This window comes from Colletotrichum phormii (genome assembly GCF_030913505.1).
Source record: "Colletotrichum phormii strain CBS 102054 chromosome Unknown BDP81scaffold_44, whole genome shotgun sequence".
Lineage (NCBI taxonomy): Eukaryota > Fungi > Ascomycota > Sordariomycetes > Glomerellales > Glomerellaceae > Colletotrichum > Colletotrichum phormii.
In genome coordinates, this window is record NW_026851486.1 from 39,316 (window position 1) to 64,987 (window position 25,672).

General features: G+C 49.9%; 9 protein-coding genes across 9 annotated transcripts; 2 read left to right on the plus strand and 7 right to left on the minus strand.

Annotated features, from left to right (window-relative positions):
* Nucleotides 1-1,201: 1,201 nt before the first annotated feature.
* BDP81DRAFT_400887 (mannitol dehydrogenase domain-containing protein) lies at nucleotides 1,202-2,716 on the minus strand (the record flags this gene model as incomplete). The annotated part of the gene is made up of 1 exon (XM_060588748.1): nucleotides 1,202-2,716. The coding sequence occupies one exon, from the start codon at nucleotides 2,714-2,716 to the stop codon at nucleotides 1,202-1,204; it is 1,515 nt and encodes a 504-aa protein (XP_060437721.1).
* A 1,465-nt stretch (nucleotides 2,717-4,181) lies between these two features.
* Nucleotides 4,182-5,320, minus strand: BDP81DRAFT_400888 (uncharacterized protein; the record flags this gene model as incomplete). The annotated part of the gene is made up of 2 exons (XM_060588749.1): nucleotides 4,182-5,090; nucleotides 5,195-5,320. 2 exons carry the CDS (start codon nucleotides 5,318-5,320, stop codon nucleotides 4,182-4,184), a joined length of 1,035 nt encoding a protein of 344 aa, XP_060437722.1.
* A 432-nt stretch (nucleotides 5,321-5,752) lies between these two features.
* BDP81DRAFT_455928 (uncharacterized protein) lies at nucleotides 5,753-7,128 on the minus strand (the record flags this gene model as incomplete). The annotated part of the gene is made up of 3 exons (XM_060593114.1): nucleotides 5,753-6,700; nucleotides 6,755-6,892; nucleotides 6,976-7,128. The coding sequence occupies 3 exons, from the start codon at nucleotides 7,126-7,128 to the stop codon at nucleotides 5,753-5,755; spliced, it is 1,239 nt and encodes a 412-aa protein (XP_060437723.1).
* A 349-nt stretch (nucleotides 7,129-7,477) lies between these two features.
* BDP81DRAFT_411824 (glutathione S-transferase) lies at nucleotides 7,478-8,563 on the minus strand. The gene is made up of 2 exons (XM_060589175.1): nucleotides 7,832-8,563; nucleotides 7,478-7,778 (listed from the first exon to the last, which is right to left on the minus strand). The coding sequence occupies exons 1-2, from the start codon at nucleotides 8,429-8,431 to the stop codon at nucleotides 7,584-7,586; spliced, it is 795 nt and encodes a 264-aa protein (XP_060437724.1). The 5' UTR covers nucleotides 8,432-8,563; the 3' UTR covers nucleotides 7,478-7,583.
* A 597-nt stretch (nucleotides 8,564-9,160) lies between these two features.
* Nucleotides 9,161-10,948, minus strand: BDP81DRAFT_362074 (cytochrome P450; the record flags this gene model as incomplete). Its single annotated transcript, XM_060586439.1, has 4 exons — nucleotides 9,161-9,457; nucleotides 9,523-10,219; nucleotides 10,294-10,815; nucleotides 10,883-10,948. 4 exons carry the CDS (start codon nucleotides 10,946-10,948, stop codon nucleotides 9,276-9,278), a joined length of 1,467 nt encoding a protein of 488 aa, XP_060437725.1. The 3' UTR covers nucleotides 9,161-9,275.
* A 7,177-nt stretch (nucleotides 10,949-18,125) lies between these two features.
* On the minus strand, nucleotides 18,126-18,749 carry BDP81DRAFT_269992 (general substrate transporter; the record flags this gene model as incomplete). The annotated part of the gene is made up of 1 exon (XM_060582922.1): nucleotides 18,126-18,749. A coding segment is annotated over one exon (624 nt), but the record flags the coding sequence as incomplete, so codon positions are not given.
* A 1,273-nt stretch (nucleotides 18,750-20,022) lies between these two features.
* Nucleotides 20,023-20,478, plus strand: BDP81DRAFT_442940 (uncharacterized protein). Its single transcript, XM_060591699.1, has 2 exons — nucleotides 20,023-20,160; nucleotides 20,220-20,478. The coding sequence occupies exons 1-2, from the start codon at nucleotides 20,092-20,094 to the stop codon at nucleotides 20,316-20,318; spliced, it is 168 nt and encodes a 55-aa protein (XP_060437727.1). The 5' UTR covers nucleotides 20,023-20,091; the 3' UTR covers nucleotides 20,319-20,478.
* A 1,600-nt stretch (nucleotides 20,479-22,078) lies between these two features.
* BDP81DRAFT_511215 (major facilitator superfamily domain-containing protein) lies at nucleotides 22,079-23,573 on the plus strand. The gene is made up of 5 exons (XM_060595763.1): nucleotides 22,079-22,317; nucleotides 22,389-22,607; nucleotides 22,658-22,857; nucleotides 22,910-23,175; nucleotides 23,240-23,573. Exons 1-5 carry the CDS (start codon nucleotides 22,124-22,126, stop codon nucleotides 23,453-23,455), a joined length of 1,095 nt encoding a protein of 364 aa, XP_060437728.1. The 5' UTR covers nucleotides 22,079-22,123; the 3' UTR covers nucleotides 23,456-23,573.
* BDP81DRAFT_511219 (major facilitator superfamily domain-containing protein) lies at nucleotides 23,409-24,982 on the minus strand (the record flags this gene model as incomplete). Its single annotated transcript, XM_060595764.1, has 4 exons — nucleotides 23,409-24,326; nucleotides 24,402-24,550; nucleotides 24,771-24,813; nucleotides 24,875-24,982. The coding sequence occupies 4 exons, from the start codon at nucleotides 24,980-24,982 to the stop codon at nucleotides 23,424-23,426; spliced, it is 1,203 nt and encodes a 400-aa protein (XP_060437729.1). The 3' UTR covers nucleotides 23,409-23,423.
* Nucleotides 24,983-25,672: the final 690 nt, after the last annotated feature.

Sequence of the window (25,672 nt, forward strand, 5' to 3'; positions counted from 1 at the left end):
AGTAGTATTTCTATATAGTTAAAGCGTTGGTGATATTATTTAAAGTCCCCGTAGCCTAACCGTACCGTAAGGAGGTAATGAAGGGTAGCCCTAGGGAGGCTAAGTTTAGGAGGGTAAGTAAGGGTGGCCTTGAGCCCTAGTTATGTTACGGCCAGCTAGTCGTAGGGGTAGTTTGCAGAAGTTGAGGCTGCGGGACTGGTAACAGTAATCGTAGTCGGGGATAGCTTCAGGGAAGCTATGTCTGTCAATCGTAAGGGTAGGTAAGGCTTCGGTGATCAATCGTAGTCTTGTCAAGGTAGTAGCTGAAAGCGGATGTTAATCCTGATACGAAGTTAATTGCTGAAGAAGCAGACTTTTTGCAAGGTGCTTTAGTCACAGACAGATGACTCTGGATGTCAAGACTGATAGATGATATCGACAAAGTTCGGAAGCGGAAGCGGACTGTTGGGTTCTATTGAGTGTTGATAAGTCGATGAACAGAAAGAGAAATGGTTCTGACCACCGACAACAGAGGCATAATTATAGCTATTGGCGAGCTCCCTGGATGACTCTGAATTTCTGAGAAAGGCTCTTGCGCTCAAGTTGAGAGAACCATTGAGACGGATTGGGATCATCCCACAGCTCAAGCAACAATAAGGTCAACGAAAGCAGGCCGTAGTACAGACCGTTGATGGTCTTGAGAGAAGTTTTGGCCTCGTCTTCATTTATCACCTCATTGTTTTAAACATTGAGCCAAGGGGTGGGTTGTCGGCTCCCTCTCGAGCGTTTCTCTTCCCTTGCCTGGCTTTATCGAGCCCCCAAAAGGAGGTCAATGACAGTGATGAAAGCCATTGAGGTTGCCAAGGGAGCCAGGTGGTTTGTCAGGCGCATCCAAAAGCTTAAGGATATCTTGAAGCTGCCAGGAAACTTGCCATCGATTCAAACGTCTTAAAATTCCTCAAGAATTGTTTGAGACATGCCCCTCCATCTTTGGTGCCTGTGTGACAGTCAAGATCTCAAGGTCCTGGGATACAGTGCACAGAATAGCTTCGTTTTGTACAAAATCAAAACACAAATGTCTCTATAAATATCTATATCTATAAATCCTCATGACCGCTTCAAGAACCCATTTTTATCCCTGCTTTACTCATTATAACATAAAAGGCTGCTTGTACCAGCCACAAGTCGACAAACGGGTTTACAATCCCAGTGTGCGTTCGCTTTAATCAACATACTTGGGAATAGTGGCCATCACACCATCCTTGGCGATGAGCTCCATGGCCTTGGTGACCTCATCAATGAAGCGCTGGTCGCCGCGCAAATCGTCACCGAACAGGATCTTGACGCTGAGAAGCTGGCGGGGGTTGTTGCCGCCGGCCTTGGCCAGGGCCTGGAGCTCCTCGCGCATCGGGTCGTCGACCGTGAAGGTCTTGCCCTCGTCGTCGACGCCGTTGATGTAGCGGAACCAGGCGCCGGCAACGAAGCATAGGCGACGGAAGGGGCCCGTGGTCCAGATCTGCTCGGCGATGGAGGGCATGATGAACTGCGGGATCTTGCCGGACGCGCCGAGGGCGACGCGGGGGATCTGGTCCATGATGGTGGGGTTGGAGAAGCGCTCCATGAGGGTGTTGCAGTACTCGTCAATGTCGACGCCGGGGATCTCGGGAAGCAGGGGCTTGACCTCCTCCTGCATCATCTGCCAGACGAACTTGCGGTAGATGGGGTGCTCCATGACCTCGTGGACGTACTTGAAGCCGGCGAGCTGGCCGGGGTACGCCATGGCGGAGTGCGAGGCGTTGAGGAGACGGAGCTTGTGCTTCTCGAACTGCTCGACCTCGTGGACGCCCTCGACGATCTGGACGCCGACCTTCTCGAACGGCGGGCGGCCGTCACAGAACTTGTCCTCGACGACCCACTGCATGAAGGGCTCGGTGACGACGGGCCAGCCGTCCTCGATGCCAAAGGTCTCTGCGAGCGACTTGATGTCGTTCTGGGAGGTGCTGGGGGTGATGCGGTCGACCATGGCGTTGGGGAAGCCGCCCTCTTTGGCGATCCACGCGGCGATCTCTGGGTTCTTGAGGCGGGCGAAGGAATCGAGCATAGAGCGGGTGATGGAGCCGTTCTTCTGCATGTTGTCACAGGAGAGGACGGTGAAGGGCTTCTGGCCATTTGCGTGGCGCCTGGCGAGCGCGGCGTAGAGGAAGCCAAAGATGCTGATGGGCTCGTTCTCGTTGGCCAGATCGTGCTGGATGTCGGGGTGCTCCGATTGCAGCTGGTGAGAGTTCTCGTTGTAGTAGTAGCCGCTCTCGGTGATGGTCAGGGACACGATGCGGGTGTCCGGGTGAGCCATCTTGGCGATGACGGCCTCGCGGTCATCGGGCGCGAAGAGGAACGAGTTGATGCTGCCAATGACGCTGGCGTTGCTGCCCTTTGCGGAGCGCTCGATGAGTGTGTAGAGGTGGTCCTGGGCGCTCAGGACGTCGCGCATGGCGGCGTCGTTTGGCCGGAGGCCGACACCGCAAATGGCCCAGTCGGTCTCATCGTGCTTCTGGAGGAGGCGGTCAATGTAGACGGCGAGATGAGCTCTGTGGAAGCCGCCGACTCCGACGTGGACGATGCCCTCCTTGACGACGCTGCGGTCATAGGTGAGGACCTTTACGGTCTGCTTGCCCTCCTGTGAGGAGATTGAGGACAGGTTGTTGCTGGTGAGCTTCAGGCTGTCCGTGCTGTGAGGCATCTTAGGATTAAAAATGAACAATTGGTACAGGCAAGTAATCCAGGAGGTAATTGATGAGATGGCGAGAGCGAATTATGAGAGAGAGGGAGGAGTGAGCTTGAGGTTGAAAGTTGAAGTGATCAAGAACACACCGCCGTCTCCTGAGTCCTGACCGCAAGTTTTTAATGAGAGAGCGACAGACAGTCTGATTTTTGATAAACTGGGCCCGGTGACGTTTTCGGACTGGTCCGGCCTGATAAACTGGGATCAGAGGTGGAGCTACCAAAGCACACCTTGCCACTATCACTGACCTCAACATTTTAGCAACCTGGAGAAACGAGACAGCTGTGGCTTGAATGCCTAGAAGTCTCTGGAAACCAATCAAACGGCACGGGGTGTGGAATTGGGTCGAAACATTCCAAGCTCAAGGCTTGGTTAAAGCTGTATTCCTAGACTGAGTAGCAACTCCAAGAGACAAACATCAACGCATAACGGAGGGAAATCCGCCATCTCTCAAAGACTCACCTACCTAAATTTAGCACACAAACTGAAAATTCCTAAAACCCCTTCTTATATCCGAGCTATTGGCAACTTGGCCCTGCATTCAGGGTCTTTCTCGTATTGTCACCAACGCAACAGAACCCGTGGCTGGAATTCCAATTTTAACTTGCCTCATGTGACCGTTAATTAAGAGACATTGGCATCGGTGCTCCAGTTCTAGAGCTTCTCCAACTCATCTTGGGGCAATTGCTTTCTCCGCCTGCACGCCAGGGTAACGATGTTGGGGAAGCTTGTGGAGAACCCCCTTATTCATCGGGCCCCGGCTGGGCACCACTGGGCCGAAAAGCTGGAGCACGCCCCTGAGAAAAAACAAAAAATCTACGAACAGAGTGGCGGTGCTTTGTGATCCCGACACCGGTGGCGCGAGTCATGGGTGTTGGCGGATGAACTGAACTTGCTACGAACACCTACTTCGTATGCGTTGCGTCCATTTGATGAGCTTCCTCTAATACTCAGTAACTCATTCAAAACATCCTTTTTCCACTCTGGGCAGCTGGAAATGGCCTATCATTAGTCGTCGTGGCCCGGATTCCTCTCACCCCTCATTTTTACCGCTGTCTCTGATGGCTGGCGCGGTCTGAAAAGGTCAAACATGAAGTGTTGCAGCAGAGGTGAGAAGTATGCTTTCTCAACATTTGAGATGGCACGTGAACTATACAGATAATTTCCTGCAAGGCCCTACGTCTCGGATTTTACGCTTTTACCGCATATAGTTGGAATGAGTGAAAGTGGTATGTGGGTGACTTCGTGTAACATTTGTTCTAAGCTACCTCTAGCACTCATGATCATGATGAGATATTCTCCATGAGAAGAATGCCTCCCAAACAGCAATAAGGCAAGAAGCCGACTGGCTTTCCAAGTCCGATCTTGCCTCCCGATAACATCTTTGTACCATCTGGGTTTCCTCTTGGGAGATCATTCAGAATTACAGGTAAAAGACCGAATAGGCCAACAAAGCCCAGGCAGGGACGCAGGGAAGAGCCTCCAAAAGGTATCCGTAGTAAACGAGGCTGGCCAACCCGACAATTGAGACCACCAACCTGGCTCTCGCCTTGATATTCTCAATCTTCTGCTTACGACCTTCCATCTTGATGCGCTGCTTGTAAGCTTCGGTCTCGATGCGAAGCTTGCGAGTCTCCGTCTCGATGTGCTGCTTGCGAGCTTCCATCTCGATGTGATGCTTGAGAGCTTTGATCCTGTTGAGGTACTTGCGAGCTGCCTCCATGGTATCGCTTCCTTCAAATCCTACAGCGATTTCGATGAAGGCCTTGATGGCTTTGAGACAGTGTGAAGGCATGCGACCAGCAATCGAGACTTCCGTTGACTGGGAGTCATTGTTGCTGGCAGATAGTCCCTGCTCTCTGGCTTTGACCTTGTTCGCCAGTTGGACCGCTTGTTCAAGACCGGTGACTGTGCGTGCAATATCGAGCACGAAGGGGTGGTCCTCTTTACCCTCTGGGGCAATGGCCTTGAGGATACGAGGGTAGGGGGAAATGTTGACAAGGCTGTCCTCAGAGACATTGGAATCGGTCTCTTTGAAGTCTGCATGATTGAAGATAGTGTTGGTGAGGCTGTCCTTAGACTCGGAACCCTCAGAATCAGACTCTGTGAACACAGAAGATCTGGAGACGGCGTTGAAGGTGTGGGTAGGAGAGGTATCGTCGACGACGTAGTTCGACTGATTGAGAGGGAGAGGAGGCAGGTGGCTCAGCTGCTCTGGGGTAGCGTAAAGGGTCATGGCCCACTGATCAGAAGACACGCTCTCGGAGCTATCGTCGGAGTCATCATCGTAATAATAAGGGATACCGTCTTCGAAGAGGCGCCCGTCTTGCATCTGTGAGAATGATGTGAGTAGGAATATATTTACATGCGAATTTCACAATCTCTTGATGAAGACTGAGCAATGCAGTGAGGAAATGAGTGGGCGGAAGGGCATACCCAACGCCATCTGCGTCTGCGTCTAGCAGAGCTGCGGTTGCTGCGGAAGGGCAGCTCAGGGCCTTCAGTGTCGGAACCAGAGTCCGAAACGGAGTCCGAAGCAGAGCTAGAAGCGGAGTCGAACATGGCTTTGTACTGGCCTGGCAGTGACCTTTGGTGATTGTTTGTGATTGCAAAGCAGAAGAGATTGAGAGACTGTCGCCCTCTGCTTTGTGATGTGAGGGTGAGAAAAGTGTATTAAGTTGCGGTTGGCAAGAAGGAGGTGAAAGGTGAAGGGCGGAAAGTGGAAGGTGGGCAAATATTAACAGTCCAGGTGCAGGTGTGGAAGGAACACGCCTGCCTCAGTATTTTCTTGTTTATTTTTTGCCACCTAGTCGTCCCAGTTGTATTCCAGATTCGTATCTAAGGAGTGACTATTCATTGACCTCACTTATTCAACCAAGGTGAGTGAAGTCAATGCAACTGCAGCCAATCCTGGCTTCCTCTTAACATCGTAAGTTATGTTGAGGGCAGCTCTGTCACTCTGATGGAACCGTTTGAAGTACCAGCCAACCACACCTACTTGGCAGAGCTCTCCTTCTGCTCTTGGCTTTGCTGCTGCTTGGCTTTGGCCCGCTGCAACTCTACCATTGCCTCCTGCATCATCTGCACCACATACCACACTTCCTGGCAATCTATGATCCCGTTTACAACGCGATAGAATGATCTCTGCATGCAACCGACTTCTAAGGCGGAGAAGAATCCTCCATCAGTTGGCTTGCTGACCGCTGCATTCCTCTTGCCCTTGTCGCATTTGTAGTGACGTTCGACCTTGTTGTTGTTCTGCATCTTTGTCGGGCTTGTAGATGTCTCGGGCTGTGTCTTCCCAGCTTGCTTGCACGTGTGATTTTCCGCAGAGCCATCGTTCTTGTTGGTCTTCTTCGCTATCTTGGTCTTGCTCTTGCTCTTGGGGATTGCCTGCTGTTCGATGGTGGCTCCTGTGTTGTTCTTGGCTGTCTCGGGATCTTTACCAGTCTTCTCCTTCGCCTTGCCCTTCTTACTCTCAGGGATCGTTGGTTGTTTGGTGTTCGTCTCAACGCTGATCTCATCAGCCTTAGAATTCTTGCCAGTCTTCTCCTTCTCCTTAGTCTTCGTGGTTGGGGGGACTGCCGACCGGTCGATGTGAACCCTTGGGTTGTTCTCCGCAGTCTCAACGGCTTTGCTAGCCTTATTCTTTCTCTTCTTTGGCCTGTTCTTCTTGCTTTTGGAGACCGCCGACTGGTTGTTGCTGGGCACGGCATTGATCTCGGCAGAATCAGAAGCTTTGTCGGTCAAGTTCTTCGTTTGGTTCTTCTCATTCTGATCTTCTTGACTCTTGACGGCCATGGATTCGCCACTCTTAGCATCCTCGTTATTCTTCTCAACGTTGGCCGTCTCTCCAGTCTTCTTCTTTGTCTTCTTGTCCTTCTGCATCTTCTGGTTGTTCTTTGTGGCCTTTGTGGCTTCAGCTGCAGCCTTCGCTCGCAGCTTTGTAAGTTCAAGTACGTTTTCGAGCAACTTCTGTTGATGAAGGAGCATTACCACCACGTGAACAATTGCCTTGGTGAGTTTAGGCGGGCATTGTATTACAATTTGGATGAGGTTGGAGGGATCCATATCGTATGTAGACATGAGTTCTCGAAGTATCTCAATACTTCCCATCAGGCCTGGCTCATCGTGCTATTGACAGCATTGAGGTTAGCTATCGGCTTCACGTTGAGACTAGACCGACCGATAGAGCATAGGCTACTTTGAATACTCACCTCCATGGCGTAATAGCTAGCATCGGGAGGCACATGAGGACCCCAAGCAGCCGCAATAATGGGATCCACCGGAGGCGCAGTCTCAGGAGTCTGAAAAGAGGCTTGCTTGTGGGATGCGCCCTTGGTGGTTGGCGGATTTTGTTGACCACTCATGACGGAGAATCTCTGGGCCTGGAAATGGTCGAGTACCGTGGTCTTCAAATCTTGCGAGATCAGAGCGTTCGCGTTTCAGTGATGGAATTGAACTTCTCAAAAGTGGTTGAGGGTGGCAAGAAAAGAAGGAATGAAGGAGTTCAGTTGATGTGCAGGAAAAGGTGAAGTTGGCTCGCAAGGCTGTGAAGATGCGAAAGGGTATGAGGTGTCCTAGGGCAGAGCAACAAACGGCTAGGCGAATGTCCAAGAAAACATGGGATCGCAATAGACAGCAAGAGCGAACGGGCTGTAGGGGACGGACTGACCCAAAAACAAAGACATGCAATCACCGAGCGGTATCTTCTATGAATTTAACGCAAAATATTTTCAATTTTGAGATGATGCAGTTTATTCGAGCTCATCTATCATAGTATGTCTCAAACCTTCAAACCTTTCCATTAACACTAGTCTCACCGTCACTCTTCATCCAGCTCAGGATAGTGGCGGTAAATCCCCTGAGAGTACTTTTGTCTACGGTCGCTAGCAAGATATTCTTTAATCTTGGGCCGTTCCTTGACAGCATCGTAGAGCGCAAAGAGGCCCTTGAAGTCGCCAGCTCCCTCGATACGCTTCAGAGCATTGGGAAACGCGAACTTAAGACCATCGAGGCACTGCCCAAGTTAGCTTCCATGAAGACTCAGGATACCGAGGAAGGGAATCTTACCTGGAAAAGGACCAAGTCAGCGTATGTCAGAGACCCGCCATAGAGCCAAGGGCCCTTGCCGCTAGCCTTGCTCTTTAGCACCCGCTCAAAGTAGCCAAAGAATTTGGGCAACCGGTTGGCGATGTAGTCCTTGGCCTTGATCTTACTCTCCTCCTTCTGGTCCTCGTAGTACAGCCCTGTCGCGATAGGGTGGTGTGTGTCGTGAGCCTCGTTGCTCAGTCCATCCAGCGCAGTCAGCGCAAGGCCGTTGACGAAGTAGATACCATCGTCATCTTCGGATATCTTGGGCGCAAGGCCGAGGCGTGGTCCCAGGTAGAGTAGGATGTTGGACGTCTGGCTAATGAGGAGTTCGCCGTGCTTCAGGATGGGGGGAGCCAAGGGAGGCGGATTGTGCTCATCGCCCAGGTTCTTGTCATCGATCTGGGCCAGGACAGTCTTGACGCCGTCTTCAATCTGCGCAGTATCGGTGTATTCAGCGCCGGCCTCCTCCAGGAGGAGACGGGCGTGCTCTCCGCGGCCGGGGAGACCTGGCCAGTAGATGAGTTCATAGGAGACGTCCTTGGAGGACTTTTGACGCTTAGCACTGGGAGTTTCGGCCATTGCTTCTGTGTATGGGTGTCTTTGAGATAAGTCAGCTGAGGGAAAGTCAATTGAGGCTTTGGAGAAACTAGAAGATAATGAGTGGAGTATGGCGGTGAGGAGGTGTGAGTGAGTTGAGGCTTACATATGAAGTCTGAACGGCTGGCGGCTCAGCATGAAGTCATAGGGCGTGGTCGAACCATTCCGCCGCCAGGGGCCGCGGCGGGGTAGTGGGGTCGTTGCAGCCGATGGCGGGGCTACACGGCGCCCTTGAGCCCCGCTCAGTATTGCCCGCGGTTTGCTGCAGCTCAGCTGTCCCTTTGTCATGCATGAAGTAAGCTGAGATTTCCCCATTGATCAGAGCAGCTAGCGCGGCCTTTGAACTCTCCCTTCGAGTCTGAGAGGATTCAGATCGTATTGTATCAGTCAACTGACTTTATTGACAGGAGGTGTATCTGGATGTATGCACTTTCATCCATCGCGGTCCGTACCCCAGATCCACATCGCGGCATGACATGGCAAAGTTTACTCCCGCGTCCGAATTCCCCGCCGGACTAAACTAAACACCTTGGCTTCCGAATAGAGTACTACGAGTGTGTCAGCTACACTTGCCTACAACTCTAGAGTCTCCATATGGTCAGTCATCGTCCCACGTAAGCGGGCTGAAATATGCAGCTTGCCGGGTCTTTTCTGCTTCCGCATGACGTCCCGAAGCCGGCTGGTTCAGCTTTAGCCCCGCTTTTACTCATTCACGGACCCGACTCGGTTCCACCCTGCTTCGCGAAAACGAGGCTCGTGGTACAGCTCGACGCGTTGAAGGGAACCATGGAACTATTCTTCTCTATGCGAATGATAAGATATGCAACTACCCGTTGAGCTTAATCAAACATCGATGACCACTGGGAACCATAAGGAAATGCAATGCTGGCTCCATATCCTTGTCGCACATCCCTTCAATATCAGACACAACCGCTTTCGGGAAAGCCTTGAAAAACCTGGCAGTAATGAGACGGAGCTCTATCCGAGCCAAATGTCTTCCTAAGCAAGCTGTTTCTATACGTCAACAAAAGCTGTTTCAACGGGGAAGATACCCGTGTTCGGATGGTGCTTACTTCGGGCACCGCCGCCAAATGGCATAGTGCAATCCTTCATTTCCTGCGTGGTATTTTCCCACCTTTCGGGATAGAATCGATACGGGTCGGGGAACGCATGTTCGTCCCGGTGAAGACTATACGCCTGCGTCGTAACGGTGAATCCTTCGGGAATAAACTGCCCTGAAAGCTCCGCACCGCCGGGCGGCACCAGTCTCGGGAGTCCGCATGGCAAAGCAGTGTAAAGCCGAAGCGTCTCGTTGACAATCCAATTCACGTACGTCAACTCCTTGAGCTGTTCGTAGGAATAGTTGTCCGTCAACGCGTCTAGCTCCTTCATGAGCTTGGCCTTGATCTCGGGGATCTTGCACACCGCCCAGACGAGATAGATCATGGAGTTGGCGGTCGTATCGCTACCGCCGACGATGAAAACCTGCGCGTTGTCGCGGATTTCAATGGGATTCCAGGTCTCTTCCTCGCCAGCATTGTAGAGCTTGGAGAAGACTGTCGGGTAGGGGTCTGAGCCGGTCTCTTCGACGCGCTTTGCGTGGCGGTCTAGAGCGCCTTGGGCGTAGTCAAAGGTGCGGTATTGGATAGCTGTAGCCTCTTTGAAGACTGGAATTGGGAGATAGAGAGAGATTTGGGCAATTGTTGGGAACATGGATCGTAATCCGCCGACGAAGCCAAGGCTGACGAAGTCGTTGACAGATCGATTTTTCTACTCAGAACCATGTATATTAGTATGTTTTCTATTAGAATCGTCGAAACCTCGTCTGTCAAGGATTAGCATACCTTGCCGCTTTCCAAGTTGCCGAAGGACTCGCCAAAGGCCAGGTCACCGATGACATCAAATGAGAGGAACATGAACCACTTGGCGATGTCTGCTGCGCCTCGGACCTTGTTCTCCTCACGAATGCGCTCAATTGCCAGGCGGACTTTGCTGTCAATACGAGGGAGAAAGGTCTTCAAGCCAGTTTCTGACATGGGGTTCGAAAGCAGGCGCTTGTACTTGCGGTGGATCTCTGGACGGATCTCGTTGAAGACGCTTGAGGAGTCGGTGATGAGAAGTGAGTAGAATGGTGACTTGAAGAATCCAGTCTTGACACTGTGAATCCGCTGGCATGTTGGTGGATCAGAGATATCGACCTCGTATGGACTGTATCGTACCACTGGCCCGTACGTGGCGTGTAGATCATGGATCCAGTCAGGGTGGTGTGCGGTGATGACCTTGAATGTTGATGGCAGTGTTGTGAACCTAGTATACCAGGGCCCAGGAATACTCGACAACGGGTTTGTGAGACCTGCATAGATGTACTAGTAGGCCATCAATCAGCGATCAATGAAAGACATCAGTCAGTAGCTGTGGAATTTGGGAACATACCGCAGCCAGTGCAACGCATACAAGCGCACCGCCGAGGTAAAAAGGATTTGTTTTCAGGATATCCATCTTGTTGACAACAACATAAGTTCTTTAATAGCACGAACTACTGGCAGAAGTGGCATGAACACGAGACCCATTGGCTATATACGCCAGCAGGACTTTGCTGACTCTGTCAACGATCGTCGGAATCCCCCAATTCGACCGGCTAGCGATATTGGTCAGCCGTAGCTGATTGTATACGGCGTATGAAACCACAATGACGCGTGATGCGTGTTCTACGGTTGCTTTGGGAAGTTATCCCAGCCAGTCAGGTTGGCGCACAAGAGGAAGCTGGGGCCACGGGGGAACAGCTGGAGTCGTCCGGTCTACAAGGTTTGGAGCTCAGACATGGAGTCCGGCACCCACGAAGGGTGTGATCGACCTGTACAACATCATCGCGATGATGGCTTAAAGGAGTATAAATCTCGTTACTTTGGACGAGCACAGCGTCCCGCTGCTTCCGCCCTATGCTAGGCAACTGGAGGAAGCAAATGTCCGTTACATCGAGTCTCGGATGAAGTTCGAGCAGCAGGATCGTGTCCGGTCCGCGTCGCGACGGTCCGGAACAGGCCGCGAAACCGCGCAAATTCATTAGCATTCAGGTACTTAGTTCCGGCCAACTCGTCTTTTCTCGGTTACTTACAACAAAAGCATGTATTGCGTCACTGCTGGGTTTGGGAGTTAGGGTAGCAGGGCATAGATCTTGGAGATACACTTGGCGCCCAGTGCTTTTAGGCTCAGAGATCTCCAAAGTATCCCACCCTATTCCGCAAGCTCAGACTTACCCTGTCAGAAACAGTGACAAGGCAGAAATTCCGGGTAAGTTTCCCGAACAGAGCCACTACCCGAAAGGGTTGTGCTACAACCAAGACCGAGCCCTTTTCCAAAAGTCAAGTCTTCTAGAAATCTTGCATGTGGTTATTTATTACACGAGCAAAAAGGAAAGTCTTGTCTCCAAGCAAATCGGATACTGTCGTCCTAAATGTGTCAAGTAGGTATGCTAAAACTTATCGGAGTGAAAATTGCGATAACGGACTGAAAGGTTACACAGGTTGTTAGCCGAGCTCTTCTCGAAGGCTTTGAAGTCAGACTATCATTCATAACCGTTAGATCGTCTTTAGGGGTTATCCCATCTTGAACTTGGTTTTGCAAGTTGAGGGCCTCGGCCCACGCTGTTGAGGTCGGTAGCTGCACAATCGCCAGGTGAAGTACGGAAGCTACCCGGCCAGACTCCCGCAGGCGTGATTGAACTGTTCTGATTCCCATAACGGTGAAGGGAGACACTTGAAAGCTCGGTGAGAAGCATAGCAACTGGCGTTAGTTGAAATGATTCCAATCCTTCATTACATTAAGTAGGTGTTGGGGAACATAGAGTTGAAGTAAAACTAGAGATTGAAGGATCAAATCGACATAAGTAAGTGTGATGATGGTAGGGCTGGGATAACCTCTTGTATTTTGCCTTCTGTTGGGCAGCGATTATCAGGTAGGGGGTCAATGGGATGTATTGATGAGTATGAAGAACGAGTGGCTATGGGAATATCCCGACTATCTATATAGTGAGTGGAAGACCCTTTATACTGGCATATCCTTGGCAAACTTAGTCATGCTTGTGTAAGACCATATTGTTTCATAGGCATGGTGTGACAATCGTTGTAACGAGTGTACTGGGATGGGCCTGACACACCCCCCTAGGTTCAAGTCTTTGCTTGAAGCTATTCACACTTCTTCCTGGCCCAGCAGGTGTGTGATGTTAACAAGACGAAGTTGACGAACGAATTCTCGGTGTTTTTGTGCGTTCAGTGGTTTGGTTAGACCATCAGCGATAGTGCTATTGGTATCCATCCACTTGAAAGTGATGTCTCCTTTCCGACAGACTTGGCGAGCCCACAAATTCTGTATATCGATATGTTTCAGCCTGGAGGTTCTGTGGGGCTTTTCATCTGTCAGAAGACGAAGAGTTTGACTGTTGTCGCAGTAAATAGTAGGGAAACCGTCTGGTTGAATCTGGAGATTCTCCATTAACCTTATGGTTGCCATATACTCTCTTGTGGCTTGAGTGAGAGCAACTAGTTCTGCTTCCGTTGATGAGGTAACTACACAGGTCTGCTTTGTGGCTCTCCATTCAATAGGACCACCAAAGAGCATGGTGATATACCCCTGACTGCTTCGTCGTGTATTGAGGTCATCAGCAAATGCTGCGTCGGAAGAACAGCACAGTCTTCCGTCTGCTGACCCATCGTATTCAATTGCTAATCCCTTGGTTCGGGCAAGGTAGGCAAGACATCTGTCTGCCGCTTCCATGTGCGATGGACCAGGATTCTGAAGATATTCAGAGAGTCTTGATGTTGTATGTGATATATCGGGTCTGGCAATAACAGCTGCATAGTTGAGAGATCCAACCTTGCTCTGATATTCGATGATTGTCTGTTTTGACGCTTGACCATCGTATTTGACAAGTTGATCAAGTGCCATTGGAGTCATTGGCCATCCTTTGTTGTTTTGGACCTTATACTTGGTCTCAAGAGAGTCAATGTAGTTATCGAGGGATAGCCATATCTTTTTGGCATTGATGTCTCTGATAATTCTGATGCCAAGAAACCATCGGAGATCGCCCATATCTCTGAGTTGGTAATGGTTGTGAAGATCATCAGTGATCTTTTTGGCCTCTTCCTGCAGGTCAGGGAGGAAAGCGATCACTATATCGTCTACAAATATAAAGACGATGATCCCATCTCTCATGAAGACACACTCGTCTTCCTCAAGTTGGCGAAAGCCTATTTGCTTCATAGTTTTGGTAATGTGACGTTGCCAGAGGAGAGGCGACCTCCTGAGGCCATATAAAGCTCTGAGAAGCAAAAGACAACTCTCATATTCCTCAAAGCCAGGTGGGTGTCTGACATACACCACCTCATCTAGCCAGGCGTTTGTGAACGCATTGACTGCATCTTTTTGCCAGAAACGAAGTCCAAACCTGGCTCCAAGGGCCATCATGGTTCTGAAGGTTCTGGCAGCAAGAGTTGATGCTGAAGTGTCGAGATCGTTCGGCGGTTGAAGATTGCCTTGGACACAAATCCTTGCTTTGAACTTGTGAAGATAGCCGTGCTTGTCGAACTTATAAGTGAACACCCATAATAAGGGGATAATAAAGTGTTTTTCCTTATCGACGTTGCAGATCTGAACTCTCTTCCATGTGGCGATATCCCAATGGTGTTTTAGCTCAGATTCACAAGCAGCTTTCCATTCCTTGAAGAAGGGGTGCTTTTGAGCCTCTCTCCAGTTTCTGGGAGTTGGAGGAAGATCTCTCTTGTGCATCTTTCTTGTCGCATCCATCGTTGCGCTATGGAGTGCGCTTGTGTTGGCGGATATGTAGGCGATATACTGCTTCTGATAGAGACCTCTCGATTCAGAGCCTGCTGCCTTTTTACTTGGTTTCCGTCGCCTCGGGGATTTCAGGATGTTGGAAGAGTCAACCCCTTCACTTTTGTCGTATTTCTGGCGTCTTTTGATAACGTTGCTGAGGGGCTGTTGACCTACACCTTCCAAAGTGTTATTGTTGGAAGTATTGCTACCATCTCCACTCGTTGGAGTTGGTGAAGTCGCTGATTGGGTTGGTGATGAATCTTCTGGTCGAGGGGAGCCTTCCACCCACCCAGGTTCGATCTGATGGTCCCTATGTAAGGGTTGATTTTCTTCTTGTTGAGACACTGTCTCTTCTGTGTTGACATAGATGGTTTCATGGATTACTTCGTCTGAAGTAATGGCTGACGATGAAGATGGAAGTGGAGGGCTACTAGACATCACCCCCCCAGCCGAAGAGATATCGAGGCTGGTTTCTGTTCCTCTTACAGAACTGCCAGGCTGGCTGGATAGGCGGTTACCTAGCGTCACTTCTTCCCTAAGACAAGGTAGAGTTGGAAGACTATTATCTGGAGCGAAAATAGAACTTTGGCGGTCTGACGGATGAGTTGCATAGGTATCTGGGGCCGCGAAATCCTCTAGAATGGATTCGATATCGTGATCAATATCGTCATGGAGTTCCAACAGGTCTAGATGCCCTGTCTGCTCTCTTATCTGTACGGCATCAAGTTGCTGGACTTCTGAAGGATTGTAGACAACTGATTCGTCAAATGACACGTCTCTGGATCTGAAAACCTGATTCAGAGTAGGGACCCATATGCGATAGATGTTCGAGCTATCATATCCACAGAGATAGCCAAAATGAGCTCTAGGTGCCATCTTGGCTGACTTTTGGCGGCCAGCCATGTAGTTTTTGGTCAGAGGATAGGCTCTGCAACCATATCTCTTGAGATGGCTAAGCGATGATAGTTCTGGGCGCTTTGTACCCTTGTTGGCATTCAGCCACGCATTCGTCTTTCCTTCTGGTGTCATCCAGTTGATCTTCCTTCTTGGAGTTCGGTTGCCAAGATAGACGGCTGCCGCTGTTGTCTCTGGCCAGAGTTGTGGGGGAAAGTTTGACTGTATACAGAGAGCTCTTGCTGCAGCAAATATAACTCCCCCAGCTCTCTCGGCTTGGCCGTTTTGTGCTGATGTGTATGGTGCTGTTCTCTCCAGAATGATCCCTTCCTCGGAGGTGTAGTCCTCTATGTTGGTCTGTAGAGACACATCCCCATCAAGCCGTAAAAATCGTACAACAATATCGTATTGCACTGAGAGAAACTTGACTAGTTGCTTGATAAATCGGAGGCCAAGAAGTCGTCGATGTGGAAGTGCTCTCTGGAGCTTCAGCTTGGTGTATGGGCATGTGGCGATAATACTGACTTTCGCCCCATTGTACGCTTCCTCCATCAGAAAGAAGTCAATGTTGATCCTCTCGAATGGGTAAGTGGTTTTGTAAATTGGTTGACGTCTTGAGATGCTCCTCATTGCTTTGGCCTGTCTACATGTCTCGCAGTCCTCTATCAGAAGACCCTCTATTCCTGCATCTGAGGATGCCTTGGATAGGTGTTGAAGAGCCGCCTTATTTGCGTGGCTAAGTCGTTCGTGCCACAGTTTGGCGTTCTCCTTGCTGGTTGCTCGAGGCTGAGAAGAGGATGAGAAATAGACTGCCCCTTGGCCGTCAGGAGGCTCGAGATGGTATTGTGATTCTAGTATCCAGATTTGAAATTGAGGACTGCCCTGATTGTCTTCAAAGCATCGATGTCTTGCCGAGAACCAAAGTCCTTGCTCTTCTAATCTGATGGTACTGATCAGGGTAGTTGGAGCGTCTGATACTAAATATGCGCTGTTGATTCGCAATTGATGAGGTTGGCCCATTGCATCTACTGCATTGACTATCATGGTCCCTTTTGGGGTTGCAATAATAGGCCCATTTGGGGTGTCAAAGGTCTTCTTGACAGGGTTTAGATCTGCAAAGCGAGATTTGTCCCATGTGAGGGTATCTGTTGCCCCGCTGTCAACAAGTACAGCGTGTTTGTTATCGCTGGCTTGAGCGATGTGCTGACAGCTGCCATTTGGTTCTTCTGGCACTGAGCTGGTATCCGACCAGTCAGTATCTGAGTCTGATGGACTGGATGCCCGTATGTAGTTGGCCTTGCTGGCCTTCTGTTCTGCCAATTGGTCTGGAGAGACGCTCTTGGTCCTGCTTTGTTCTATCTTTTCCTTTAGCCTAGGGTTGTTGGCAAGGAAATCTTGAGCCATCTGGATCTTCGCTGTGTCTCCAGTCCAGCCGGATGGACGAATGTATGGGTTTAAATAGAAGCATTCCTGATAAAAGTGCTTCTTCCCATCTGATAGACAAAAGGGTTTCGGCCTGTTGTCCTTATCCTTTGGTTTTCGGCCAAAAGAAGCGTTGTTGGTGTTGCCCTTGGCTGAAACCCGTGGAGATTGGCCTTCTTCACGCTGTTTCCAAGTGGCATATGCACCGCCTGATTTGGAGTCTTCATCTCCATGCCCAGCCTCTAGCCAGGTTCTCAAATGCTGAAGGATTTTCTTGCCTGTCAGCCGTTCTGATGGATCAACGTCGTCAATTTCTTCCCTGGTTGTATCCCTAGCCATGGGAGCGACGAAGTCTGGATATACCCCTTTCAATGCGTTGAGAAGGGTGGTTTGTTGATGAGGTACACTCATCTCTTCACAGCCCAATCTGACTGCTTTGGAGAGATTGGTCTCACAAGATTGAATCCACTCTTGGGTGCCTGATCTCTTGATCCTCATGAGATGATCTCTATAGGTCTTGTAGGTAAGTCTTTTCTCCGCTTGAGGAGATCGTTGATACCTGTCCTTCAGGCTTCGCAGGGCTTCTCTTGGAGTATCAGCATCCACTAGCCAGGAGAGCATGGTTGGCTCGATAGTGGTGGTGATGTCTCTCATGGTTTTCTGAAGCGCCTGGGTTCTTCGCTCGTACTGCCTAAGCTCCTCGATATATACTCTGCTGTTGGCGTCAAACAGAGTAACTTGGTCGCTATTTGGGTCGACTGGCAGTTGTGGTCTGATAGGCGCAGTCAAGGCCTCATCAGAGTCAGGGTTGCAGAACTGCCATATCCCGTTAGATTTGGCATTCATCCTGATGAAGGTATACCAGTCTGGCCAGTCAGATTGGCTTTTAAGGCGAATAGTAGTCTGTACGGTAGACATCTTGTCCGATAGACAAATAGGTCGGTTGTGATACCCGTGGATTGACCAGGTGCCTGCCTGGGCTGCTAATAGACAAAGAGGTAGTTGACTGTGTGATGCTTATTCAGAGTATCCAGTGGTCAGAAAGACAACTGGGCTCATAACTGTTGGGCAGCGATTATCAGGTAGGGGGTCAATGGGATGTATTGATGAGTATGAAGAACGAGTGGCTATGGGAATATCCCGACTATCTATATAGTGAGTGGAAGACCCTTTATACTGGCATATCCTTGGCAAACTTAGTCATGCTTGTGTAAGACCATATTGTTTCATAGGCATGGTGTGACAATCGTTGTAACGAGTGTACTGGGATGGGCCTGACACCTTCAAACCCTCTGATTCTTCTTCGCTGACACCGAGAACTAGCATCTGCGATGGTTTCATAATCGGCAGGACCTTTCTAGGAACATAGATACAAGCTGGATAGAATACCAGAGTGCAAAACTATGTATCAAAACTCTGCACGATATGTCGTCGAAATTTTAGCCATGTGGACTGCCACACCATTCTCTCCTTGCTTCTCGCCCTCCTTTTTCCCGTTGTCATCTCTCACCATCGGGCGCGTTGCGAGATCTTCAGCTTTTGGATATGCGACCTTGTGCACAGTGTACCAGGGTCGACTGAAAAGAGTTTCCATATACTCTAAAGACCTTCCAGAAGTTTCCGGCATCGCAAGATATACGTAGACAAGGGAAACAGAGCAGATGGCCGCAAAGAATATGAACGCACCGTAACGCTCTGTAGCGGCCAGAAGTGATGGCATAGCTCGCGAGCAGCCAAAGTAAAAGGCCCAATGAAAGGCCATGAGGACAGATACACACAGAGATCTAATTCTAATGGGGAAAACCTCTGCGCTGACGAGATAAGGGATGGAAAACCATCCTATGGACCGTGCGATTGCATGCAAGTAAATGGCCGCGATGGCAGCTTCACTTGCTCGTCTCGCTGCTGGATCTGCAGAGATGTCTTCTGGGTCACGGCCATTGGTGACTTTCAGGTAGATACCAACGAATAGAAGCGTGGTAATCTGTAGACATATACCCGTAAGAAGGGAACGCCTCCTGCCGATGAAGTCGATAACGAAAATCGAGAATAGTAAGACTGAGATAAACTTGACAATGGCATAAACCCCAGTAGCAAGGAGAAGACTCTCCTCGCCCTGTATACCAAGATATCCAAAAATGGACGGGCTGTATTGCTTGCTGTATCCAAAAAGGACCCGGGCCCCTTACCGCCCCCGAAGGGCCAGGCCGAAGCCTATTGGTACGCCCTGATCAGAGATCCGGGTGCCTTTGAGAAGTTCGAGCGCTTGACGCGGTACTTCGAAACGCACTCCATGTGAGGGGATAGCAAGCCCGAGATACCACGCCTCACACTTTATCATACACCTACCGATATCTCTTGGGCCATATCCCTACCTCCACCCTCCCTCTCCCTCTCCCTCCTTTATTTTTCCCGATCTACTCGAGATAATACTGGAAAACAGAAAAATGTACTCGTGGGTAATTACGCCCGCGAGGGCCGTCCTTTTCGTTATAGCCCGTCGTCTGTGGACGATATAGGGCTACTCAAGGCCCATTCGCTTCTGCCGAGTCAGGAAACCCCTGCTGGCGTGCTTTTTTTGGAACTGAACGGACCCTAGGGATTAGCTAATAATCTCCACTTGTTGGTATTCCTTTCACAGGGAATTTGGTTCGAACCGTAGGGTCCTGGGGGTGACGAAGTATCAACATCTCTGTATTGATTGATTCTGCGTAAGGAGTAGAAGGGAGATTCCAACCGGAGGTTGGGTGGGTAGTCGAGGTCTAAGTGTACCCCCTCGAGGTGGCCCATGCTCTGCCCCTACTCGCGGTCGAATTGGACTTCCAATCCGACAATTCCGATGGGATCCCTAAAGCCCGCATCGTTAGTGGGACACCTGGCATTAACTTGACGAACTGCTGCTTTGGTGGGCCTGAAAACAAGACCATCTTTATCACAGATAGCTTGGAAGGGAGTATGCAAAAGCTCGATTGGTATTGCCGAGGCGCACGACCGCAACCAAGCCTCAAGAGATAGCAGATCTGCCAATGATACTAGACTTTTCTACAACTGTAGTCATCCTTCTTCGTGCAGGAAAGAAAGTCGCTTGAGAAGGCGGAGTCTAGTAGGGTTCGGAGGTCCTCAAAGAAGCAACTCGCACGGAGTGATTCCGACTCACAGCAGGGAGCGGGGGCAAAGGTCCAAAGCAACAGTGAAAAGTAGCCGAACCATGCCAATTTCCCCATCTTCAAACGCGTCGCCGGAGCCACTCCGAAAGTTGTCACGAAAGAGGTATAGCAGTGGATATCTCAGGGGTAGACAGGGGTATTGCCATACAAAAGGGGCTCCCTCGAGGGCTTCCCTTTTCCCCTTTTCCATAGTTGATTAGACCACAGTTGAGATCCCGATTTCCATGAGCTACTCTATATGCTGATTTGTGACAAAAGTCGTGTCGGAAACAGCATTGAAGGTTCAACACACTCCTGTCAAATATTCCTTGACGTTTGCTCCCAAAAATGAGCGGCGCAGCGGATCGACTACCCCGACTTCCAGCTTGTCAGCTGTGCTATCAGAAGAAAATCCAAGTATGTGCCGCTATGGACCCCAATAACGTAAGCGGGGGCCTAACATTTACTTCATCAAGTGCGACAGTACCAGGCCAACATGTACTCCATGTTCAAAAACTGGCAGCGAGTGCGTTGTGCTGAATTCTGGTGGTGACAGAGCAATCTCGCGAGCGTAAAGTTTAGAAGACAGAAACATAAAAAGCTAAAGGCTATTTGCGGCAGCGCCGAAGAGCTTATGGAAATCCTCGGCATGACTCCGGGTATCCGTTCACGAACGAGAATTAAGAAGTCATATAACAATACCTTTGTCTCAAGCATCCAAAGACTTCTTTACACAGTAAATCAAACAAGCATACTCCTCAACATCCAACATTTCCCCTCCTCCCAATAAAAATATCCGTTTCTATCCCCCACTAGTTCAAAGAGAAGCTTCTGCGCGACGAGGTGGCATCGACTCTGAGCGTCAAACTAGTCAAGTCGGTAGAACTTCCCAACTTGGCTTTGGCATCCAGTACTGAACCTGGCCCTAGCATGATCAGCCTTGTTATGGACCGCCCTGTGGGCATTCAGGATGAGGACATTTCAGTACGGGTGAGTGGAGGAAACTACAAAGACAACTTCTCAGTCGGAAGAAAGTTGACAAACGTATTCCAGCCCCCAACTGAAGACGATGGCCTACCCGTGTCGACGGAAACGCCACATCACAGATCGCAAACTAGTCGCTATCTTGTACTCTATTCGCAGCTGATTTCAAGCATCCGGTCAGGAAGAAAAGTGGATGTTCTACTTACTTACAGTAACACCGTTCATTGGAGAGATCTACCTCCCAATATTGACCCTCACTCGCCCTCTACTCAGCAGCTTTCGAACCTTTACCAGCAACCATTTTGTCGAGCTTTGGTTCATCTCACCTTTGAAATGCCTCAAGCAAACATGTTGAATGATCTTTGGCTGGTTAACACCCAAGATCTTGAGACGGATACTATCAATACGTCATTCCAATTTGTCAACCGGTCTTACGATCTGTTTACAAAGGGAAGTTTTGTTTGCAGCTTCATTGATGCATACGACATCTTCCAAGCTGTGGTCGCTTTTGCATGCCTCACCTATCGTAGAAGTCAAGATGATTCTGCCCCGCGTCGACTCGCCAAAGTGACAGAAGTCATTAACAAAGCCTCGGCACTTATCGCGGCGTCACGATTTCCTGCACTTGCAGCATTTCAACAGGTCCTGCTTAGTCTTTCCACCAGGATTATGGAAAGTGACGAACCAGTCATCAATGTAAGACGGATTCGGAGTTTTTAAATTCTCTACAAGTATGACGAAGGCTAACCTTTTCAAAGATCACCTCTTCGGGTGACTTCCCAGATGTTATTCCACGTCGATCTAAGCGACTCATTCGATGTACCTTTACGTAGCCAAATTCAGCTTGCTATATCAATGATTAATTGCGGAGAGAGGAGGTAGGACACTGCTGGGATTTGTCCCTAAACTTCACATGGCGGATAACAGACTTCAATAGCAGCATCATGGCCGAGATCAACATAGATGTCGCTGAGTGAAGAACTTGCCATAAGAGTCATATTCCCGTCATTGGAGCAACGTAATTGGGTAGTCTATGTATGATCCTCACTTCAAAGAACTGAGCCGATTCTGGAATCCGTTGCTGACGCGGACTCAGTCCGAGCAGGGTCGGACGCACTCCGGTATTAGTGGCGAGACTGGACCAACCCCAGACAGCCCGCAACACATCCACAATCGTTCCGCGGGGAAACTGGGTCTCAATGCGGGGAAGTTGAAAGCTCCTTTGGGTATGAGATTATTATCGCACATTGCTGGTTCCCAGCTGAGCCTCAGGTCAAGACCAGTGACACCAGTCTGTGACAAGAGTACAAAGGGTGTCGACTCTTCCAGTCAGATGGCATTTCCAAATCCTGCTTCACATGTCCCATTCTTCTGAATCAGATAATCCTTTGTCAACATGGCTTCTCCTCGTGATTCCACACGCGGCTCAGTCGATGTCAAAGTCAGGATTGAATGGGAAGAAAACACTCAGACCCGCGACCCTCTACTGGAGCCCTACGACCTCATCAGAGACAAAACCCCCGAACAGCTCAAATCACTCAATAGAGCTGTTAAATTTCTGCCGATGGTGTGCGCCATGCTTATGATGAAGTGAGTTTTTCCTCTTCCTTCTCGTCTTTTTCCGTCAATACCGTACCCCTGCGGTAGTTGACTGTGCTCAGTTATCTAGACCGCATCAACGTTTCCAACGCACGACTTGCCGGCATGCAAGATGATCTGCACATGTCAGACATCATGTGGTCCGCCGGTATCTCGCTTTTTTACGTGGGATATATCATTTCGCAGGTTCTCGCGAATGTCATCATCGCGAAGGGAAAGCCACGAACTTTGCTTCCATGCTGTATGATCGGGTGGTCGATCACCACCATATGCATGCCCCGGTCACTGCCGGCTGGGGCTTTCTCCTGTGTCGTTTCGTTATAGGTCTAAGTGAAGGCCCCTTTGTGCCAGCGGTGTCGTTGATGACATCGTCTTGGTACACAAAGCATGAGTCTCTCCTCCGTATGGGAACTTGGCACGCTGGAAACACCATTTCGCAGGCCGTTTCGGGCCTCCTAGCTGCTAAAGTCCTCCGCAATATGAATGGTATAGCTGGGCTATCACCATGTCAATGGTTCTTGCTTCTTGAGGGTCAGTTGCTGTGGATATGCGATGACAATCTCCTTTACTAACGCAGTCACAGGTATTGTCAGCATCATTGTTGGTCTAGCCAGCTTTTGGCTTATTCCCAACTTTCCCGAGTCGACTGGCACCTATTTTTTAACCGCCGAGGAGTCGCAAATGGCCCAATACCGGCAAACTGTGTCAGCTGGCGGTCGAACTGAAGACGACGAGGGCGACTATTGGGGAGGAGTATGGATGGCACTCAAAGACCCATTCACATACCTCTTCTCTGCTATACATTTCTCCCTAATCATCGCCCAGTCTTATAAAGACTTCTTTCCATCCGTCAGTCAAATCAACGTTAGCTTCAATCACAGGTCCAACTTCTACTCACATAAAACGTCTATAGATCCTTACTACTCTTGGATTTGGGACTACCGAGACGTGCCTTATTCAAGCGCCACCTCCAATCATTGCATTTCTTGTGACTTTGGCAGTTTCTTGGTCGTCCGGCCGGATGCTTGAGCATGGCTACCACATTATCATTCCGATTCTGTTGACACTGGTTGGGTGCATTGTGATGATCACAACGCTCAATGAACCGCAGTACTTGGGATTGCAATGACGAGGAGGGCAAGATTCACCGACCAAGCTACCGTGTAACGGGGGCCGGCGCTCTTTGGGTATAGATACGGAGTCCAAACCAGTGCGAGGTTTCCGATTGAATTATTCGCAGCCAAGGCAATAGCTCGCTTCTTTTGCGGCCGAGCAGCAATATTCGCCATCCAGGCGTTGGAGATCTGGAAGCAGCCATATGTCCCAGGCAACATGAGGAACAAGGCAAAATACCGTGCCCCAGTATTTGTAGTTGCAATCGTGATGATGGTTCCACCTAGAGCGGCTGCAGCCGGATACATAATGTGTATCGACCGTTTTGACGTACGATCCGAGTACCAAGTGTTGAGGAGGCAAAACAGGGCAGTGAAGATGTACGGCGGCGAAGTCAGCAGAAGTGTCTCAATGGTGCCATATCCGAAGCTCTGGACAAGCGTGGGCAGGAAGTTGGTCAAAGAAGCAACAGCATGCAAACACATCTGGCCGATTACGCATAGCCAAATGTGGTAATCCCTAGCCGCAAGGTTGAAAGCGGCGCCAGTGCTAATAACTTCTTCCTCTTTTCCAGCGTATTCGATGATACGCAAGACGCCGATAGCTTTCTCTTCAGGCGTCAGCCATTTCGTAGTCGCGGGCCAGTCGGGTATAGTAAACGCGGTGGCCGTGGCGAATACGATTGTTGCGATGCCTTCGATGATGAAGAGCCATCTCCAAGACTCGAGGGAGTTGTTCGAGAACGCAGCCGCTATGCCTGCAGCAAAGAGTCCGCCAAAAGCACCCGAGACCATGGCAGCGCAAAAGAATATGCCAAGACGTAGACCGAGTTCCTTTCGAGTGTACCAGCCACTAAACAAGAAAGCGCAACCGACAAAGAAGGGCGCCTGTGGGCTTCTAGTCAGCATGGTATTCGGAAATTGCATCCAGTCTTACTCAAGATAGCAGTCTGGGTTACGAACCTCGGTGATGCCTAGAAAGAACCGATTGACCGCTAGCCCAGCAAAGCTGTGGACTGCGCCAGACAGACCGATGACTATGCCCCACGTAGTCATGCATCCAGAAAGATACCAGCTGGGGCGGACTTTGGTGAGAATCATGTTGCTGAGTACTGGGAATATCGGCGTTAGAATTTGTCTCAACCGATCTTCAGGGGGGTTGTCGGCAGGTATCTTGCATGGCGATATATCCAATGAATGTGACCGAAAGAACAATATTATACTCGTAACCCGATATTCCGAGATCCTTATCTAGGCCTTGAACTCGAGCATGGGCTAGTGCCAGGTTAGTAAGTCGTACTGACTTGACGTCCATCACCTGAAAACACTCACGAACAGCATTCCGGTCGACATAGTTCAAGATGTACATGACAATCTGCGCGAAGGTTAGTATCTGTGCGTTCTCCAAGCCATCCTGGCGAGAATCCGTGACATACCAGGATAGGTAAGAGCCTCCAATCGATCTTCCGTACCAACTTCCTCTCTCGTCCGGCTCTCTCTTCTGGGGACCACGCAGCGACAATGGCAGCATAGTCTACTACCATTGGTGCGTTCTCCGTCACATCCTGCTCAGTCGATATAGTCGAATGGCTGAGTTCATCAAAGGGAGTCTCTATCACCACGCAGTAGAACAATTTCCCCGGGTATGTCTTTACCTTGGTGAAGGGGCAAAAGATTGATGACGAGATCAGACGAGAATAGGGGCTAATTTCGGTGAAACTGGCCTTGCCTTTTCTTGTATGAACGAAGAAATTCAAGATTCGGGAATCAAGTGCAGCCATGAATTTATAACTATTTAACCCCAACTACCTTCGGTCGCTTACGTCTTGAACCGACCACACTTGTCACTCAACAGAGACGGCTCGGTCAAGCGCCTCTCAGACTTGATGATGTCCTTTACCCCGACCGCAAGCAACACGCTAACATCGCCAAGACTCCGGGGTAAGTTTCGTCGAATGGCATCGATTTCCGATTTCCCGGCAAACAAATTCGACTTGGTTGAACACGGCAAACCTCTTAAACCCAAAGCCACTACAATGTGAGCCGATTGCGCGACTCTTGAAGTCCGAAGATTGACCGCTGACGCTTGGGATAAACACATCCTGCTCGCGGCAATGCCAGTCACAAATGAATTTCTCTGAGGCGTACTGGAGTCATGTATAACTGTAGTCTCACAAGAACCAGGAAATCGGCGAAACGCCGATGCAGCGGCCAACTTTTGGAGATCGCGGTGG

What these genes read in the sequence shown, in the direction of transcription:
- BDP81DRAFT_511215 (XM_060595763.1), top strand. Translation starts at nt 22,124, where the DNA reads ATGGCTTCTCCTCGTGATTCCACACGCGGCTCAGTCGATGTCAAAGTC. An exon ending in ATGGTTCTTGCTTCTTGAGG is followed by an intron (nt 22,858 to 22,909) that starts GTCAGTTGCTGT and finishes ACGCAGTCACAG; the next exon opens with GTATTGTCAGCATCATTGTT. An exon ending in ATAAAGACTTCTTTCCATCC is followed by an intron (nt 23,176 to 23,239) that starts GTCAGTCAAATC and finishes AAACGTCTATAG; the next exon opens with ATCCTTACTACTCTTGGATT.
- BDP81DRAFT_442940 (XM_060591699.1), top strand. Translation starts at nt 20,092, where the DNA reads ATGAGCGGCGCAGCGGATCGACTACCCCGACTTCCAGCTTGTCAGCTG. An exon ending in GCTATCAGAAGAAAATCCAA is followed by an intron (nt 20,161 to 20,219) that starts GTATGTGCCGCT and finishes TACTTCATCAAG; the next exon opens with TGCGACAGTACCAGGCCAAC.
- BDP81DRAFT_411824 (XM_060589175.1), bottom strand. Translation starts at nt 8,431, where the DNA reads ATGGCCGAAACTCCCAGTGCTAAGCGTCAAAAGTCCTCCAAGGACGTC. An exon ending in CTGACTTGGTCCTTTTCCAG is followed by an intron (nt 7,779 to 7,831) that starts GTAAGATTCCCT and finishes TAACTTGGGCAG; the next exon opens with TGCCTCGATGGTCTTAAGTT.